Source organism: Cucurbita pepo, chromosome 6 (assembly GCF_057944985.1).
Source record: "Cucurbita pepo subsp. pepo isolate OVF chromosome 6, ASM5794498v1, whole genome shotgun sequence".
Classification (NCBI taxonomy): Eukaryota; Viridiplantae; Streptophyta; class Magnoliopsida; order Cucurbitales; family Cucurbitaceae; genus Cucurbita; species Cucurbita pepo.
This window is the reverse complement of record NC_141803.1, coordinates 1,554,171-1,574,701: the sequence shown is the minus strand read 5'-3', so window position 1 is coordinate 1,574,701 and position 20,531 is coordinate 1,554,171. Positions and strand designations below refer to the sequence as shown.

Sequence of the window (20,531 nt, the reverse complement as noted above, 5' to 3'; positions counted from 1 at the left end):
GATTCAAAGAAAGAACGAAGAACTGACAAAAATTCAAGGTACAATATAAACCTAATAAAACAAAGTTACAAAGAGATTTGCCGATTCAGGGCTAAAAAATGTTACATCCCTGTCAACCGGATTAAACTTAATACAATTCTACTTGCTTTGATCTTCATTTTCCTCTCCTAATTCTCTTTTTTCTTTTTTTCTTTTTTTCTTTTTTTCTTTTTTCGGATTTGGTCTGAATAATCCTTTCCCCACCTCTAACCATTCACGGTACAACACAATGCTGACTATCACGAGTATGATTTCATGGCTTTTTTTTTGTTTTTTGTTTGGTTGAGTCAAAAAGAAAAAACTCCTACACTTCACTGTGTTCTCTTCTCATCCTCCCTCCATGGCTCAATATATCACAACTCTAAGCAGCCCCGGTTGCGGCTCACTGAAGTCGAGGCCTTCTTCTTCGATCAAATATCTCTGTACAGCCACTGGAAGTCTAGCAGGAGTGCGGGAGCCGCGGGTGTGGTGTCCTGTTCCAACACAAATATAAACTTGCAGACGTTGTCCTGCAGCCCGAGCAGTACCCTTCAGCACACTCAGCTCGTGCTTCAGGACATGAATTGCTTCGCTAACATGCAGCCCGTGCAGGTCGATCATGCGTTCGTGTCCCCTTCCATTTCCCTGATTGTCTGCGCCGATTTGATTCCTGAAGAAACAATGTCCACAACAAGCAGCAGAACAGAAAAGAACTGTAAGCCAGTAATCAAGCAATTCAGGAAATTCCTGTAGTCGTGGTGCGTGTCTTAAGAAAAGCGTATCATCGCTCTTCGAACCGTTCATTGAATGATCGGGGCCATGCCAGAACAATAGGATGATTCAGTCCAAGTAATCATAGATAGAACATTCATCAGGAAGTGAAATGAACTGATACACTTTCTCGACGACGATAATAGGAAATAAAAAACATGAAATTTCACCTGAATCGACCTTGTTCGAGTCTAGACAAAAGCATCAAAGGGAAACAAACCTCTGGCGATATATAGAATCTTGGGCCCTTCCATGAGCTGCCTTCATGTGCACATTATGAAACTGTCCCTTAACACTTAGCTCCTTTGCTAAAGCCTTATTACCAATGAGGTATGCTTGCCGTGCCTAATTTAAAAGATAAGATAGAGTAAATCCCTGAGCCAAATTGCATTTCGAACAAAGAATAGAATCAACAACCATTATTACACACCTGCTCAAAATATGCATTTCGAAGGCGTGCATGATCACGTGCTTCCTCACGCTGCTCAGAATACATGTTTCCTGCCAAGTTGATAATATTAAAGCAGAAATGCATTCAAAAGTTCGTTCCAAATCACATCAGTAAATAGTAATTACCAACTGATTCGCCTGTTTCAAGCCAAACGGGTGCAGCCCGAGCTGAACCTCGGTGTAGCAACCTTTCACTATAGGTGTCTTTCCCATGACCACCAGTAGAGTACTTACCGCCTAAAATATGAGAACTTCTACTTGATCCAATAGAGTCATCAGCAGAACCGTGTCCATTGTACTTCCACATACCAGAATCCTGAGATGCTAACTTCCTGACAGTGGAAGCAAAATCAATAGCACCTCGAGATGGGGCGGTGCTCGGCTTGAAGAAAAGCATGTCGTCCTTATCAGAAGAAAGATAAGGACTGGTGCTTTGTTGAAGATCAGCCCCATCAAATTTTGGATGACCATTTTGACCACCCGACACTGTAAGTGCAGGAAAATCCATTCCACTAAGATTGGGGGCAGACATTGTCTTGGAATTCAGATTTTGACTTATCCCACCATCGACTTGAAGCTACAGTGTAAACGAGTACAGTATGACAACTATTGAGTTGTAAATGCAGTAACACAAAAGATAACGAGAACACGGTGCAGACAACGAAAACTGGCTGGCAAACTCTTCATACAACGAGGACATCGGAGTTCTTGACAAAGCAAAAGCATGCCATAAAGATCAAATAGTTTAAACTATGATATGAATCATCAGAAAATTTGTCACAATTATTCTTTGAAACGTCTTTATAGGTTCAACTCTATCACAAAGCTATATCACTTCAACAATCACCTTTTCATAATAGCAAGAAACGACCATTGAAGTTGCAACTTAAATTAACTTGCCGTCCAAACTATTGAACGAAAAACATGCTGTTTGATGTTAAAAAATGTTTTGAACATAAAAAAGATGAAATGCTACTGCCCCTTGATGCTTTGAAAAGTCAACTTACCTATAATTGACTTAAAAGGTTACTTTATTTACACATCGTTCAAAAGTCAACTTACCTCTAATTGAGTGAGCATCTCAACAGTCAGGTTTAAGTCACCTCCATTGGCAAAGTAAACTTCTGCGAGGCTTTCAGCAGCAAAACCAGGGAACTGTAAAGCCAAAAAATCAACAGGGTTCAGAGTATCACTTTCATCCAAAGTTGTTTGCTCACTCAAGACTTCCATGGTTGATCCCCTCACAGTATTTCCGTGATAAGGAAGGTGCCGCTCATTGCTAACCAGTAGATTACTGTTGTGAACTGGCTTCTGCCAAGGTTTATTCGAAATTTGGAAAAGACTAGCTGCAGATGGATCTTCTCCATACGAAGCAGTCGAGAATCTGAACCTATCAGCAAATTGATTTCCATTAAAGTGATTCAGATTTGAATGTTGCTGATCATTCAACAAATATTCACTGCCAACAGTAGCCGCGAATAAAGAGGCTTCGTTGTCATCATGCAACGATAAGCCTGCCAACGAAATATTTCCAAGAGATAGGTTCTCATCTTCTCCCATTGACTTGAAATCAGGTATGATATCATCAGGGAGCTGATGCCTCCAGAATTGACGAGATTCGTCATCGGAATTATTAGACACAGATGACTCAGTCCTATCTAGAACAGCTTTTCCTAACGTCCCAGAAGACGAAAATCTTTCAGTCAAATCTGAGACACTACTACTTCCAACTGAAGGTGCTCTGAGGGCGAACGGAATAAACTCAGCGGCATTCGGATTCAAAGCTGTCACCTTGCTTCCAATGCTTAGGTTTGCCTCGTTGGTTTGCGATCCTTTCTTCGACACGTTCATTATTTGCTAATACAAAATAGAATGCTCACATGCACTTGAAAAAAGGAAAATCTGTAGGGAAATGCTCAAGTTTCTATAGCCTCAACCAAAACCTGCAAAATATGATTTCACTTCGTCAGGCACGTTAGAAACTCAAGTAAACCTTATTCATAACCATTAACAAGATATATTTGTTTGTTTAGAAAACAAGAAGAAGTTCGTTAGTTTCCAGACATCCTCTAATCTGAAATGAATTGAACGGCAAATATTCAATAAACCTCCATGAAGAAACTGTACGAATTATCCCCTAGAAAATTAGGCATGGAATCATCAATATTTCAAACTAGAAGAACCTGCATCGTTTAACTACAAATCTTGCATCGTAGACCACGAACATAAACTACCATACTTCATAACTGAGGTAACCAGTAAACCTTAGCCGGAAAATCTGAAAATACCCACAATCAAAAACGAAGCGCACAGAATCAGAATCTTGTAACTGAACATCCAAGTTATAGAGATCTCGATAAATTCAATGCACAGAACAATCGGAACAAACAAGAAAGAAAATACAGAAATTTCCAAACTAGGCAAGGAATTATTGCTACTGTACACAGCGATGACCTAAAAATAAATCCATGGATTAGAAAACCAGCTAAAGAGAATATTCTCCTCTATACCTTTCCGAAACAAATCGAAGGGATCCATGGAAACGGATCGGATGAAGTCAGAAGGCTACAGAATTACAGATAAGGCCTAACTTCTATCTTCAATTCCGAACTCTGCAACTCTCTCTCTCTCTCTCTCTCTCTCTCTCTCTCTCTCTGTGTAAGTCTATCTCTCTCTCTTCAGTGTTCTTAACAGCTTTCAGAAATTCGTCTTCTCTCCCACTTCTCTCTCTCCCTCTCCTCTCTGCTCTCTGTGGGAGAAACCCTCTTTGGCTAATACCAGCAACACCACCACCATCACCACCACAAAATATACATCTCAAAATGACGATTATGCCCTTCGTCACTCAATTTGACCTTTTATTTTATTATTATTTTTATCTCAAATAAATTGTAATTTGTTTTTTTCTTAAATAAAATCAAATTTTCAAATTTGTGAATCGTAAAAAATATCGAATAATATATTATTATGAAATAAAAATTTAAAATTAAATAGATAAGCCCGAAATTGGAATGTAAAAAGCTTTCACTTTACTAAACAAAACAAAACCTCCACTAATTCTTCTTTTTAATTATTTAATTTTGACACTCATTTTATTTATTTTAAAAAATTTGTAGATGCAATGAGAATAATAAATTTATATAAAATATAGATTCTTTAGATTTTGCGCCGCTGTCCATCTAAGTTGATTATAAATTATTTAAACTGTAAATATTCGGCCCATTTATTTCGGTCCAATTTCAAATTCTGAATTTTATATTATATTATATCAAATATAAATTATTTTATTTAAGTAATTATTAAAATTATTTTGTTTCCTTAAGAAAAAACCATCAACAATTTATTTAGAAGAAGGGCATTATTGGAATGATCCAAATTATTTAATGAAACCTATCATCGGTCTCGAGCGAGACAATAACCCAGATCGAGGGGGATTGGGTTGCATATCCAAACTCGAAACGTGTTCGATGAGGATACAAGGTTCGAGGTCATGACGACATGACTAATAATAACTTGTCATTGTACGTAACGTCCACGACCAACAATTTTGAATAACGTACACGGATATGTACAATCAATGAATAAATGTCATAATTGTCGTGTAGCGTCATAGTGTATTAACAGATACATTGGATCGATATCTTAACTATTTTGTCGTAAGTAATCATAGCATTTAACAGTATTAACGTACGTTATATTAGGTTGTCATGTTCACAACTGATCGAGTAATTTAAGAGTAAATTAAAATATTAATGGATTTTTTCTTTTTTTTACCAAATGGGACGTGTTACGTGAGAATCATTTAAATAGTGATTTATTTTAAATTAATTTATGTTTATGTGGCATTCATTGTGTCTCTTGGTGTACATCAAAGGTCATCTAGTTGTTCTCAAAGCATAAATTTCTCTCTTTTTTTTTTTTTTAAATATATATTTTTTTAATTTTTTTTTAGAGATGAATTTGAGAAATAACCGATTACTGCTCGGGAAGAGCTAGCATTCGTTAAACATCTTAGAAGAACAATGAAATTAATTATAATCTATTTTTATTTATCGAATGTGCGGGCTATTTAACGGGTCGTTTTAAAATTTATAAATTTTATTTTATGGTTGAGTTGAGTTATATAAACCATAGTTAAAATTTAATAATTATTAAATGATATTAAAAAAATAATATAGTGGATTTCAAGGGGGAAAACAGGTTTCGCCGTGTAATTGATAGTTGCTTCAGTATTTATAGCAAAATTACAAAAGAGGGTCGACATTTGTTGGGCCAAAATTTTGATAAATGGTATGGGCCGGGTGGCCCAATTCTACAGATCCACGCTCCTGTTTTGCGGCTATAAACGGGCGAAACGGTGTCGTTTTCTTAACACTCTATACCTGCCATGCAGCCACTTGCGGGTCGCCACTTGTTCATGTGGGGACCACAACTACTAGTACTACGCGCATCTCACGCGCTCCGTCAACTCCATTTCTCGAGTTTTAACTCTTTTCGATTTAATAGATTAATAAATTGAGATAAATATTCCAACTTCAAATTTAATATTTAAAATATTTAATAAATTTCTCATGTGTTAAATAAATTATAGACGGATGAAAAAATTAAAAAAGAAAAAAATATATATTTGGATCTTTTTTTATTCGTAATTTAAAAAGAATTTAATAATTAATTTGTGTATTAAATACATACAAAAACTTTATTTAATTGAAATTAATAATTTTCTCAGTGGGCAAACTGGAGAAGTTGAATTTAGGGAAAGTTTTGAAATATTTATTTAAGTTAAAAAAATTTAATTTTCGCTCCTCCATTAAAATTTAAATAAAAAAATAAAAATTGGTCTTGCCCTAATAAAATTGATAGATTCCCCTCTTGCTTATTTTGGACCAATTTTAATATTAAACAATTGACATGGAAATATTATTAAAACATTTAAAATTATTATTTTGGTACAAAGTTCAGTACTGTTCTATTTTATACTTTTAATAAAGTTTAAAATGAGGTATTATTTGAATAAGTAATATTAATAGTTTTTGTATAAAATAATAGAATGGGAATATAATTTCAAAAATTGTAAAATAAAAACTCCTGATTTTTTAAAATTTAACCACAAATTAAAATTAGATAAAAAAAAATATATAAAATAAAAAAAGTATGGAGATTAAATTTCAAAATAATAATATTACGCGAATTAAAATAATAGTTTAAATTGAGGCAGACATATATTTATAACAATAATAAAAAAGAAATAGAATGGGTAGAAGTGCATTTTGGTAATTGGAGGTGGGCGATTGTGGTACAAGCGCTTGGGAAAGCGAGTAAGAGAATAAGGGAAAGAGGACAAAAATGAAGAAGCAAGGACGAGAGGGTTATTATCAGAACAGCTGGCAGAAAATGGCAATTTGGGAAGATGAGAACAAAACAGGTTTCACAAATCGGCCGCGATTTTTCGAATCAAAATCCCGAAATTTGATTTTTTTTATTTAAATTTAACCCATGAATAATATATTTATTAATTTTAAAAAAAATTAAAATTGCTTCCATACAAAATTATTTGTTTTAATACAAAAATTAAATGATAGGGATTTAAACTTTTAACCTTATAAAATAAATACACGTTAATTATTATTTTAGGCCATAAAATTAAATGTTGCAAAATCGTTTTAACCAAATGTTAAATACAAAATCGAAAGATAAAGAGATTCTTTTTTTATGTTTTTAAAATTTTAAAGTTCCCTTAAACAGGACCAATTGAAGTTTCATATACTAAATTCGTAGATTGACACTTTTTATGAATATTGAACGGATTTTAATCTTCAAATCTCTTCCTTTATATTGTTTTTGTATTTCGTTTTTAATGTTATTTTTAAATCATTAATCTCCAAACTCTAAGTGATCAAATTTTACTATAGTGTGAAACCATTATTTACTGCAAATCTTTTGTCTCGGTTTTTTTTTACTAATAATCCAATTATTTATTGAATTAAAAGAAGGATATAATCACAAAACATTATAATAAAAGTTTAATGAAATTTCTTGATTATTTTTTAAAAATTTTATATTAAACAGTTATTTACCAAAAATCGGGTAAATCTATAATTTAGTATAATATTAAAGGCGACTTAGACAATGACGTGGAAGAATTGTGCAGTCACGTTGCTTGGGCGTCAAAATTCTAAGCCATCGTCTATATAAATCCAAAGGGAAGCCCATTTTGACAGGTGATGAAGCCTTCTTCTTCGTCTTTCTTCTCTGTTCTCTCAACTTTCCGGCTTCAGTGAGAGGCAAATAGGAGCCAATTGAGGCTCTGAAATGTATGTGATATTTTGGAATCTGCTCATCGACGGCGAGAAAGTGACGGTGAGAGAGTGGGAGAAGGAGAGATAAAGAAACAAAAGATCCGATTCAGTATCAAATTATCAAATTCAAATCCATTCACATCTTTTATCCAAATCAAATCAACTTTTTCTCGGAATTCCATATCCTCTTCATTAATATTGTCGAGAATATTACGGAAGAGATCAGAGAAAACGATCCGAAACATCCAGAGAGAAAATTCCAGGTAAGCTTGAATTTCTGTTGAATTGTTACCTTCACTTTTTCCTTTCTTTCTTAGATTGTTAGTTTGAGATTCAAAAAAAGATACCGTCCGGATTTTGTTTGGATTCTGAACTTTTGCAGCCATTGGAGCAGAGCTTGTTGGAGAAGACAACAATGGCGGCGAAAGTGACGAAGGCGATCTCCGGCATCGAGCAGACGGCTCCGGTGACGCAACACAACGCGCAAGTAATCGACGTGGAGTCTGTAAAATGCGAGTGCTGTGGATTGACGGAGGAGTGTACTCCAGCGTACATCGGTCGTGTGCGCGAGCGGTATGAAGGGCGTTGGATTTGTGGACTCTGTGCGGAGGCTGTGAAAGACGAGTCTCTCAGATCTCAGAGCAATATCACCACCGGTGAAGCCGTGAAGAGGCACATGAAGTTTCACAAAGCATTCAAATCTTCAATTCCTCCTCTGAATCCGACTGAGGATTTGATTTCGGCTATGAAACAGCTTCTCCGGCGATCACTCGACTCTCCAAAGAAGGACACTTCGCGATCGCTTGGCCGTTCCAGTAGCTGTTTCTCCGCCATGCCGGGACGGCGAAGTCATTATGATTAGACGCTGGCCGCCGTTCACGGCGAAAAGATGAAAAATAAAAAGGACGCCATATCTCGTGGATGTTAGCCTAAATTTCGGCTGTAAAATTTTTTGTTAGCGGTTTTTAATATTTTGGAATCCGGAGAAAATTCTCCTATTAACTAGGGACCTTGAACGATAATTGAATTTTTGCACTTGCATGGCTACAGAGATCTTTTAGTCGATTTTATTTCTATACTAAAATGAGGTACGATTGTTATTTAATATTAAATCAACCTACGGACATTAAGCATCCCAAATATTTTTTTGAACCTAAACGATCGCATAATAGACAGCTGAATAATGCATATTTATTCCGCTGTCTTACGAGAATGATGGAAGTGATGCTTTGTGGGAGGCTAGAGGTAAAATGTTGAAGTTTCTCGCTCTCAAAAGGATCTAAATCTAACCCAATTTGAACCACTTTCGGACTTTGGAACACAATTGATAGGTTGTATTCCTTTGACATTGTTCAATAACCTTTTCTATCGGTGTCCCAACCCTCATTGCATAAGAGGAAAAATACTTTGAGACATATCCAATATAGGTTTTGGAACACATTTGGTAGGTTGTATTCCTTTGACGTTGTTCAATAACCTTTTCTATCGGTGTCCCAACCCTCATTGCATAAGAGGAAGAATACTTCGAAACATATCCGATAGATTGTGTTCCTTTGACACTGTTCAATAACCTTTTTTATCGGTGTCCCAACAACCCTCATGGTATAGGAAGAGAAGACTAGTAGTGAAATTCGACAGTTAAAAGGAAGGATGAAAGCAACCTCCGATAAGTTGGAAGTGACTACTCAGGTGGAGGAGGAGCATCTGAATTCTAGTTGTCCCTTATCCCATCACATGCAGAGATCTTTTCTTTATCAAACAAAATCAATTGGAAGAATTGGTAGGCTGCTTTTTCTTTTGTTCTCGTCTTTGGGTAAATAATTTTATCAATGGGTGATAAGAACTTTGTTTTCAGAGAGGATTGAAGTACAAATGAAGCAACTGGATGGAGCTCACAAGAAGATACCAATATCTACACTATGCTCATATAGACAAGCATACAGTAATTAACAGTGCTACGAAATAATTTTAAATAATTGTTGTATATAAAACAGATTCCAACTCTTAAAAGCTTCGTGTTACCAAATGGTCTATGATTTCCAACAATCAACATCATAACCACCGCACAATCATGGCCGCCAAATTGCCACGTTATGCTTTTCCTCTCTCTCCCTCTATCCTTCTGCCAGCACCACCCCTCAAGTGTATTAATATGGTTAACAATTCGTACTAAATTCATAAACATATCATGTTGGCTTTCCATTAAATTTGGGAAGGTATTCACTATGTGCAATCCAACACTCTATCTAAAGTTCGAATCTATCTCTAAATAATATTTTGAGCATTAAAATAATTATTGAAGATTTGTTCGTCCAATTCTGTACTCAACAAATAATTAGTTAAAGGTTGGGAAAAAAAAGGAAAAAGAAAACCCTTCTCCTCATTGAGATTGTTTGGGTGGGAGATTGAAAGTCATTCATGAAATCTGACTCTATATGTTCCAACAGAGCATGGTCAGATATGACTAAAATTCATGTCCTCTAAATCTAAACCCCAACCACAAACTGACATAAGGGTCTTTAAAGCGGTCCATAGCATCTCAATAAAAATTATGATTTGCCTAAAAGAAATGCATGAAAAGCCAGACCCAAACACATGCCATGGTTTCTCTCTCTCTCTCTCTCTCTCTCTCTCTCTCTCTCTCCGGGCACTAGCAGATCTAAAGCCATTGAACACTAATTGGTCTGGAAATGGGAGTCCTGATATAAAACGGCCCAGTGCAGGTGCTCTGCTAGGAGCTCCGGCAGAGTCAAATTAGGGAAGGAAAAGAAAGAGGAAAGCAGAGTTGAGGGGGGGTAGGGCCAAGGAGTTGACAGTCCTAAGGCCAATAGGGGCCTGGTGGTTGAGGCACTCGTAGCACAAGCAAACAATGAAAAATATGTCCAATCAATTAGTAGAAGAGAAAGGACAAGGGGTGGCTGGTACCAAGCACATGAAAAAGGCATCCCATTCAGCCCCACCCCTCTAACCTGCGTTATTATGCCTAAAAAACAACACCTTATGCAAAAGCAGACAAACTCACCTTATTCATTGTGTGAATCAAAGAAAGGCCTGCCTGAGTTGAGTTGGTGTTGATCTTATCGCCAAAGTCTCTGCCTTCTATCTCCCATCCTCCAGAAGTTCCCCTACATTTTTACTGTTTCGTATGCAGAATATTACTTGTTCTAAAAGTTAACGCATTAAAAGATATAAATTCTTCCAAAGACAATCGAATCTTGATGTTTCAACTCTTTTTCAAAGTTCCAATCTGTTCAACCCAAATATGTGTGTACAAACAAACCCAGATTTCCCAATTTCAAGTTACCCTTCATAAATGGGGGGACCAAAAGACAAACACCTTTTCCTTTTCCAGGGTTCATTACCTAGATTTGACGTTCAAACAGCTAGGATGCAAAATCCAGGCATCAACATGTCTTTATAATTATATGAATAGGTGCTTGTCTGTGTCAAATCCCTCCGCAGTGAAACGTGTGAAAGTTGGTTTACAGCAAAACTATTCTTTCCCCAATCATTATCTGCTTTCTCAAGTTTGCATACTATAGCAAATACTACTACTACTCCTCCGAAAGTTCCCATCTAAATTCAAATGCTTTTCACCATTGATTCTTAATGGTCGAAGTTCGAGAATTTTAAAGCTTTTATCTGTTTTTAAAAACAATGATACATGTTAACTTTATTTTTCCCAATTCAAATTTATTTTCTTCTTTTTTTTCCCCTAAAATCCTCGCCAAAATCTGAAAACTAAACAGTTGTTTATTTTTTTTCTTTCTGAAAAAGTGAAAAACTAGAAAACTAGAAAGAAAAAAAAAAAAAAAAAGTAGGTACAGTAGCTTCAAATTTCATTTTGGAAGACAGTAAACCCAAAACAAAGCAAAAAAGACAGCATTTGTAATTTAGTTGAGAACAATTTTGAAAATCTAATAAGTAAAATGGGCGAGAATTTAATTTCAAATTGAAATGGCTTATCTGAAAAATTGGGTCCACAGAAACGGCAGCATGCTTATCTGCAACGGGAAGCGATCGCCTCCATTGATATAGACCACCGTCCTATCCACAGACTGAATGGCTAAAGCATGTGCTGCAATTGCGGCGGCCTCAGCTATCAACCTTGCAAATGATCTGGGATTGGTGATAAGTGCTTTTTTATGGAAATTGGAATTATCAGAAGCCACAAACGAATCCCACTAAATTGAATAAGAAAGTACAAGATAAGATAAAATTAAGTTGTCAAATCAGAATTTTGGAAGACAATATCCATCACTAAACGTAACCACACAATTTTCAAATCAGACCTGGTGCAGTGTGTGGCGAGAATGTCTAATCTGAACTCGCAGTCAACAAACATCGTAATAAAGTAGAAACATGCAAAAAGTTAGAAGCATCATTCTATGTGAGGGTCTCTATGACATATAATATTAAAGCTGCGTGTTCGCTTAGCAATGATAAATTGATAATGAACAGCGCATAAAGTAGCATACAGGAATTCTGATCAGGCCGCTCAATCTTTTTCTGCAATGTATTCCACCCCTGATCACCACTTGAGAGACTGCTAAATTCTCTATCATGTTAATCAGAGAACAGTGAAGATCAGTAACCACGTAAAACAGCAGATCATAAAATCACATCAACAGAACGGATGATCGTTACCCTACGCACAACCAATTGCTCAGCTCCTATTTACACGCCCTCCAAAGAAAATGGGGGAAATAAATCTTGTAAAGGAAGGCTTGACGGTGGAGGCACATCCATTGACTAATTTGCTATGGCTGATCTAGACTTCTCAAGGAAACCAGTTCACCTTCTTGTTCTTGGTTCCGGAACCTTGAATTGTTGGGGAGCCATCTTCGAAGCTTCTCAGGCCAAAACCTGGTTAAAATATGCAAAAACAAGTAATATTATTTGAGACCAAATGGACCAAGAAAGCTTTTTCCCCCTTTACCTTGGGCCCATACACATTGTATCAGGGACTCAAGACTAAGGAAATTGCATGAGCAAAATATTCTCAATTCACTTTTGAACTTAACGGTTACTGAAGGCCAAAGTCCCGTGACAGTAACTACATGATGAAGTACTTTCAGATACTCGATAGAGTTTACTAACCATGACTTCAGCTACTATCACTATCCATTGCCAAAGTATTGAAGTGATAATTCAGACATTTTTCATCTTGGCCCCAAATCACTCTGTTATTAAGTACAAATTTTATTTCTATACTAAAAGTTAAAATTTCTTAATATGAGCTCTGCAACGAGATGGTCAACAGCATTTAAGAAAAAATAGCATTAAAAGATAGCACACATTAGTTTTATAGTGAAGGGTTATTTATTAACTTCATTCATTTTTCCTGAAGAGCAGAAGGGGTATTATCAATCCTATACCTAGTAGAATTCCATGATGATAATTTACCACAACTATAGCGATGGATAAATACAAATGAAGCAGAGAAAATGTACAAACATTTGGATGTCCAATTGGCAGATTTACTTACAAGTCCAATCTTTCATAAATTGCCCGCCGTACAGAAGAATTCAGACCATATGCTATTGAATTGAACAAGCCCTACAGAAAATAGGCAATCACAACTAGCTTGTTAATATTACCAACAAAATCTAATCATATCTCATAAATTTGTGGAAAAGTTAAACGAGAGCTACTTATGAATCATCCTTCCATCATTATTGGTTTTTGAGTAATTGATAAAACCAATAACGACAAAACCTTGCTGTCTTTTTACGTCAATGACATCTCAAAACCTCCTTAAAACCCCACCGAGCATTCAGAATCATATGCTCAATTAAACACTATTTTCAAGAAGAAAAAGTTGGTTACCATTAGTGAAGCCATCCCAACATCAAGAACTGACAGCCAGAAGAGTTTATGACCTGGCTCAATAAAATCATGAATGCGGTTGATTGTACCAAAAGCCCATGACCCTATGAGGATGAGCGGATAATATCCCCATCTGTTTAAAGCCTAAAAGGAAGAAATGACAAGGAATTTAAGGTAACTAATCAGAGTCCACGTAAATGCTTTAAAAAAGAAAATATACATATACGCATATATTGCTGCGATGATGGCAGACTAAAGTATGATTCTGGATTACTGACAAAACAACACATTGAGTGCCTATAATTTAGTATTTTAGACAATTTTCTTAATTTATTCATTCAGGTGTCCTTAAAGCTCGTGTGAAGAGAACCAAAAACAAAACCATCATCTCCCCTAATGCAAAATAATAATGTGACAATCTTTATTCAGTCTAGTTCTTAGGACATTCCTTTTCTTTCTCAGTCATCATTATTCGTTTGGATCTCTCTAAATACCATCAAAGAAAAGAATGAAAATCAAACCTTCATGTCTGCTCTTGCATCTGACTGGTAAGCCCTATCTGAGATGCCAACTGCCATCTAGAAATTCCACAACAGAAGGTTTTATGAATTGCAAAGATGATCACAGCATATTATTCTTCAGAAAGGATTTGAGTACATACACGGGTAGCATTATTAAGCATGCGTATCACTTGAAGGTAAGTAAACCCATTGTAGAGAATTGCACCCCAGAGTGGCATGTAAAATGTTATAAAGTGAACAGCCTGCATGAAAGGACATACTCGAGTAAGAGCAGTATGAAAATGCAATCACAACTAAAGTTGAAGATTTATAATAAATAAGAAATAGTCTTATCTTTTCCAGTTTTAGACACAAATCATAATCTTTAACCATTTCTAGCAACTACAATTACGTACAGGTTAGAACCTACAATGAAGTGGATTGTAAATGAAGATGGAAATTTTATTCTTTATGATGAGTAAATTTCATGTTAAGTGCATTTCTAAATGAAAATTGTAAGTAGAATGGAAGAAAACTTAACAAGTTCCCATTTTGGAATTTACCTAATTATCCTGGGTTTGCAGTACAATATACATTTTAATTGGAGTCTCATCCCAAAGAGATATTTGCGTCCCAGTAACCAGTTTTAACTAAAACAGTCTCGCTTGAAGGAGCTGATTCAAAGTTACTCACCTTTCCAGTACGACTAGACTGTGCCCAACACCAGGTACCCAAATGTCCATGGTTATTACCAATTGAACGTATAACAGTCAACACTAACGATGTTCCTGAAATAAAATAAATATTTAAATTAACATCCAAAATTATAAAATAAGTTTAGTAGCTCGTATCTATATTAGATGAAGCCGTACTAGTTTGGGAAACCAAAAAATGATCAATTCAATGTTGTAACCGTTGGTCATAGCCAATATTTAAAATGTATGAAAAAGAAGTAAAAAACCAAAAGCTATATGAGATGCCATAAATGTAACAGCTGAATTCGTACCCCATACATATAAGTGAAACATAGCCTCCAAATCTTCAACGTCGGTTTTGTGTCTAACAACAGTACGGTGAAGGGTGAATGCAATTGTTGTGGTCCACAAGAACGATGCCACACAAAAGAAATGAGTGCTATAGCCCTGAGTATAACAGTAAAATCCTGTAGCCGGATCCCTAAAATCAGAACAATATTCATCAGTAAAAAGTTTTGGAATTAGAGTAAATCCATTTGGTGAAGATGACGCCAGGAATCCTACCCAATCATAGTGAAGAAACTGCAAAGCATATCCTGCATCCCAGTAAATTGCGATTAGTAAGCAAGCATTTTGCAGCTAAACATATTAGCTGACAATTAGAGGAAGTCTATGGCTCCAGAAACTGCCTTTTCCGTGTAGTTCTATTTCTAATTGCAAATATGTTCATTTCAGTTCGCAGGAGGAGAAAATCAACCGGCATAGTGATCATCCTCATCACATGTACTTGTTAATAAAATATTAGACTAGCTGGTCAAATTTCACTGTTATAACGTGTCTCAGAGAACTTAAGATTAATGACTGTCCATGGCGCTAAATGAAATCAGCTTATCTACTTTGTTCGGCGCACACAAATCTGGCGGAATATGAAGTGGTTTTACTGATATTTATGAATTACTAGCAAGCAGACAAAAATCGTGAAGTTACTGAGCCTAGTGCTGCAAACAAATTTTAAAGATCCATCTCCAAAATGTATTCCGGGCACCAAAAATTGAGGATAAAAGTAAGCAGTTCGAAATCAAACAAAACAATCAAAACTAAATCAAATTTGGTAAAATAGTCTTCACCGAAACACCCTAGTAGTAACGATAGACGCTCCAAAAAGAGACGCTGATCAGAATCTAAAAGTTACGGCAAGGTAGATACAAGACAAGAATCCTAAATTTCCAACGCTGCGCACATGAACAGTAAGTAACTACTAAGAAATTCGCGGCTTCGTTATTCAAATCTCACGTTGATTTTAGTCAAGTTCAATTGCAGATTCAGTGTAGCTTAATCTTCACGGTCAATAGTCGAAATCAAATAATTAGAAAACCACTGATTCTAGCTAACGATTTGAAACGACGAAGTAGTAGATCTAAGAGAAGTAGAGAGGAAGAATGTGCGTACGGAAAGGGCAAGATAGAAGACAAGCTTGTAGGAGAACTTGCGAAGTTCTTTGAAGAGGACGTAACACAGCACTATGAATCCTGATCCCACGAACGAAAGACTGGACGCTCCGGCAATAACCGCCGTGAGAACTCGATCGCGGCCGATAATACTCCCGGCAACTCTCACACCGACTGCCATTTTCCGGCGTCGGCACTACTTGATTTCAATCTCCCGGGAAAATCACCAACGAATAAGCGAGTTCTCGAGTCTAAACCTTGCGTTTCCGCCGGTTTGTAAATTTGCGGTTCCCTAATCGCGCCAACACACAGAATTGTTTCTTTACTATTCCTTGATCTCATTAGTGTGCCGTCGAGTTGGTTCACGCGTTTTTACGAACCAATGTCCGGTTCAGATCGATAGTATTATCCGAATTCCGAATCGCCATCATTACCCAATTTTTAAATAGACATTTAATCCGCATAAGCGAATATATTTATTTATTGCTTTCACTTATTTGAGTTTAATTTTGTATAAAATATCTTGATAGACATTATATTATAAATTTAGTTTATGAAATATTATTTAATATATTACGACATTTTATATTTTAAAAAATATATAAACTATCTCAGAAATGTACAAATTATCCGTAAAAAATATTATTTATTATGAATAATTAAAAAATATATTTATTTATTGCTTTCACTTATTTGAATTTATTTTTTTATAAAATATCTTGATAGACATTATATTATAAATTTAATTTATGAAATATTATTGAATATATTACGACATTTTATATTTTAAAATATATATAAACCATCTAAAAAATGTATGAATTATCCGTTAGAAAGTTTATTTATTATGAATAATATATATATATATATATATATATATATATATATAACGATAAAATATTCTCTCAATTCTCGTGAATACTTTTGTGAAAATAAATATTGAAACAAGAGGCGAGATAAAAATAGGAAAGGTAACTTCGCCTACCTACAGACCACTTTTCCCATTTTCTACAATATGTTCGGAAAATTTGAGTTATTACACCTCGTCTTTTACGATGTTGACTTTATTTATTATTAAAATTATATATATATAAACTATGTGTTAAATCAAAATTTTAAAGCTACATTAATCAATTGCAGTCAATAGGAACTAATAAAATTCATTTTAAGCGTTCCAGTTGACTTTCCTAAGTGAAAGTCAACTAACTAATGTCAGGTAATTTTAGATTATTATTTTTGTTAATTAATCAATCTGTTATGCGAAAAAACATTTAATTATGTTTTTTTTTTTTAACACTAACAATTTTATGTACAAGTATTCCGTACATTTCTCAAAAACCTTCTTCCATCCCCTCGAAATTCCTACCAAGGACAAGAAGAAAGGTTCATACAAGAATAATAATTATAAATAAAAAAAAAAACAAATTTACAGGGATTTTCTTTATCCTAATTCACTTATTTTCCATCATACAGAGATGGGCCTCCAGTTTTTCCAATTCAGGCCTAGGCCCAGCCCACCAAGCCCAAGCCCATTCCCTTCAATAACTCTCCCATCTCTCCCCTTCTTCTCCTCCTCCTCCCCGCCGCAGTCCTCCACCACGTAAACAAACGGCTCCGTGCACACGTCGTTAAAGTCTTGCAACGACTTCAACACATTAACGACTTCCGTCACGGAAGGCCGTCGCTTGGGGCTGCGGCTCAAGCATTTATGAGCTAAGGCGGCAGCCTTACGTGCGCCGTCCGCCGAGTACATGCCCTCGAGCTTTGGGTCCATGATCCGGTAGAGCCGTTTCGAGTCCTTCAGAAATGGCTTAGCCCAGTCCACTAGAAACTCGCCAATCTTTCGGTCCATTGACCGCTTCCCCGTCAGCAGCTCTAGTAGAACGACGCCGTAGCTGTACACGTCACTCATCGTCGTCAAATGGCCTGATTTAAAGCGGTAAAGTTATTTCCAACCCAATAATTATCCGACAATTAATTAAAAATTAAATTAAATTAACTTACCAGATTTGACATACTCGGGAGCGGCATAGCCTTGAGTTCCCATAATACAAGACGTGTCTGGTTGGTCTTCACAGTCAACGTCATCTTTAGCTAACCCAAGATCTGAAAGCTTCGTTGTATAATCCTGAAGAACACAAATATTAATTATAATAATTAGTTTCTAATCTTGTATTAATCTACTAAACATAAAATTAACAAAAGATTAAGGACTTACAGAATCCAAGAGGATATTAGATGTTTTGAAATCCCTGAATATAACGGGTGGATCGGCTCCGTGAAGGAATTGAAGGCCTTTGGCTGCTTCTAAAGCAATTTTCATCCTCGTTGACCAAGGTAAAGCAGCTGAATACTCTGCGATTAATTCAAACTATATTCGTTTAGTTAATGATAATTAATTAATTAATTAATTAATGATTAATTTCTAAACTGCGCTTACTTCTAAAGAGCTGGTTTTCTAAACTGCCTCTGGCCATATACTCGTAGACCAGAAGTCTGTAATCTTCTTCCCAACAGTAACCGATTAGTTTCACCAAATTTTGATGCCTCATTTGCCCTAGAATTATAATCTCTGCCTACAAAATAAATAAATAATTGTAAGGGACAAATTCGTAATTTTACCCGACAAAAGGAGCAGTACATTTAAAGCAACCTACCAGCCATTCTTTATGGCCTTGAGATCCATGGAGGTCGAGCAATTTAACGGCGACTGGCTGAGCTTCCAAACCCGGTTTGATTTTATCATCCACGAACCCTTTGTAGACCGGACCGAACCCGCCTTCACCAAGCAAATTGGACGAAGCGAAATTGTGAGTGATGGTTCGAAGTTCCGCAAAGGAAAAAACATGAAGCTTCGGTCCGACAAGAGAATTCGACAAGTCGTCGATCGACAAGACCGAACTCGGGTTACTGGCGTCCGACAGCGACAGCCTCTGCGACGAAGCTTTTTTAGTAACCCGCCGCCGCTCGTCATCGTCGGACTCCGATAGACGGCGGAGCGCCGCCGTGTAACAACTCGGAACGATCATCGATTTCCATGTCAACTTCCTCTTCATACCCATAATCGCATCTGATTCTGAAACGAATGGTATAATTATTTTCCTTTTCTAAAAATAGGATTTTAAAATTAAAACTAAAAAAAAAAAATTGGGGTATTTTTCTTTTCACTCACCTACTCCAGAGGGGAAGTGGTATTTATAGAGATTGGGTCTGCCACGTGGCTTCATATGGGGCCCAGTTCTATGGAAATAATTAAAAATCTTTTAAGTGAATTAAATTATTAAAACAGGAAGCAGCTCGCAATTTTCCTCCACGTTGAATTTAAGAGAGGAACAAATAATTCATTTAATGCGTTTATACTCAATTAAAAAGCATTGCCTTTTTTTCCATTTTTTTTTTCTTTTTCAAAAATTAGAAACAATTGGGAATTTGATGATTTTCCACGTTTAAAAGGATAATTAATGCTATTCTAAAAATGGGGGAGAAATTAATTAATTGAATTATATTTATAAATGTAACACCTAACCTTAAGAAAGCTAAAGTTTATTTATTTAATTAATTTTTAAATTTTCTTTCCCTATCTATATATTAAAAAAAAAAAACTCCCCTTTTTATAAATTTTCTCTTCATCAACCGTATGGTTGACATTTAATGCATTTATAATCTATATACGAATTTATGCGGTTAATATTTATAAAATGCATATGAAAAGCGGCTTATAAGTTTGGAATGGACATTAAATATGAATTGTGTTAATTTAAATGCGTGACGCATTATGTGGCATACACGTTGATAGTTTTTATATATATATATATATATATTATTTATTAATAAAGTGCATGAAATTTGATGTAGAATTAATACGATACAAGTTGGTATTCTGGTTGGTGGGGTAGGGATCGGGTAATCGATAAGGATAAGTTTTTTATTTTATTTTTTAATTTAATTTTGTTTTGTTTTGAAAAAATAATAAATAAAAGTACAACTGTAGAAGAGAGTGTTTGGCTTTTATTACTTCTGCCTAATTGTTTAATTTTTAATTTTATTATTCATTATAAATTCCGAATCTAAACACACCCTTTCTCACGCCATATTCGAGACTTCCCAGAGCGGCGTATATTGGGTTGTAAAACTTAGGGTTATATTCAATTATTTAATATACCTGACATAAATTAATTAAAATTTCGAATTAAATAAGTGTTAAGTTGGGGAGTCCAAATAATATATATATTTATATATACACACATTTTTTTCAATGGGTCGGATTGGTAATATTTGGATTATTAAAAACCTAATTGAATTAAATTAAAAATGGGGTAGAGATGAGATGAAGAATTATTTGGGTAGATTTTGACAAACTTTAAGTTTGATTGCGTAAAACGCAAGAAATTCTAGAACCAAAGTTAGGAATTTAATTAATTAATTTTTTGAGTTGGTGTTAGGTAGTAGATATTAAAGGGTTAAACTAATTTTATATTCATTGTAAACAAAAAAATAGTTAATTTTTTTTATTATTATTCT

At 35.3% G+C, this 20,531-nt stretch overlaps 4 protein-coding genes across 8 annotated transcripts; 1 reads left to right on the top strand and 3 right to left on the bottom strand.

The window, feature by feature from the left end:
* Positions 1-23: 23 nt before the first annotated feature.
* Positions 24-4,028, bottom strand: LOC111797380 (polyadenylate-binding protein-interacting protein 7). 2 transcript variants are annotated; one of them, XM_087124669.1, is made up of 7 exons: positions 3,750-4,028; positions 3,423-3,517; positions 2,302-3,182; positions 1,366-1,816; positions 1,220-1,290; positions 1,010-1,134; positions 24-688 (listed from the first exon to the last, which is right to left on the bottom strand). In XM_087124669.1, exons 3-7 carry the CDS (start codon positions 3,088-3,090, stop codon positions 385-387), a joined length of 1,740 nt encoding a protein of 579 aa, XP_086980795.1. In that variant the 5' UTR covers positions 3,091-3,182; positions 3,423-3,517; positions 3,750-4,028; the 3' UTR covers positions 24-384. The 2 variants fall into 2 exon arrangements, with proteins under 2 accessions (XP_086980795.1, XP_086980794.1); XM_087124668.1 differs by lacking the exon at positions 3,423-3,517.
* A 3,419-nt stretch (positions 4,029-7,447) lies between these two features.
* On the top strand, positions 7,448-8,585 carry LOC111797685 (uncharacterized). Of its 3 annotated transcripts, none has more exons than XM_023680783.2 (2): positions 7,448-7,801; positions 7,933-8,585. In XM_023680783.2, the coding sequence occupies exon 2, from the start codon at positions 7,954-7,956 to the stop codon at positions 8,398-8,400; it is 447 nt and encodes a 148-aa protein (XP_023536551.1). In that variant the 5' UTR covers positions 7,448-7,801; positions 7,933-7,953; the 3' UTR covers positions 8,401-8,585. The 3 variants fall into 3 exon arrangements, with proteins under 3 accessions (XP_023536551.1, XP_086980872.1, XP_023536550.1); XM_087124746.1 differs by having other exon boundaries at positions 7,882-8,585; XM_023680782.2 differs by having other exon boundaries at positions 7,449-7,801; positions 7,921-8,585.
* A 3,142-nt stretch (positions 8,586-11,727) lies between these two features.
* GCR1 (G-protein-coupled receptor 1) lies at positions 11,728-16,366 on the bottom strand. 2 transcript variants are annotated; one of them, XR_002815560.2, is made up of 10 exons: positions 16,012-16,365; positions 15,127-15,158; positions 14,874-15,043; positions 14,561-14,655; positions 14,029-14,130; positions 13,889-13,945; positions 13,368-13,511; positions 13,027-13,097; positions 12,186-12,404; positions 11,728-12,096 (listed from the first exon to the last, which is right to left on the bottom strand). XR_002815560.2 is itself a non-coding variant. In XM_023680647.2 (9 exons), the coding sequence occupies exons 1-9, from the start codon at positions 16,189-16,191 to the stop codon at positions 12,299-12,301; spliced, it is 957 nt and encodes a 318-aa protein (XP_023536415.1). In that variant the 5' UTR covers positions 16,192-16,366; the 3' UTR covers positions 11,728-12,298. The 2 variants fall into 2 exon arrangements, 1 of the variants encoding a protein (XP_023536415.1); XM_023680647.2 differs by having other exon boundaries at positions 11,728-12,404; positions 16,012-16,366.
* Positions 16,367-17,265: 899 nt separating this feature from the next.
* On the bottom strand, positions 17,266-19,185 carry LOC111797154 (serine/threonine-protein kinase RIPK). Its single transcript, XM_023680076.2, has 5 exons — positions 18,668-19,185; positions 18,451-18,586; positions 18,229-18,365; positions 18,015-18,138; positions 17,266-17,936 (listed from the first exon to the last, which is right to left on the bottom strand). Exons 1-5 carry the CDS (start codon positions 19,070-19,072, stop codon positions 17,476-17,478), a joined length of 1,263 nt encoding a protein of 420 aa, XP_023535844.2. The 5' UTR covers positions 19,073-19,185; the 3' UTR covers positions 17,266-17,475.
* Between the last annotated feature and the right edge of the window lie 1,346 nt (positions 19,186-20,531).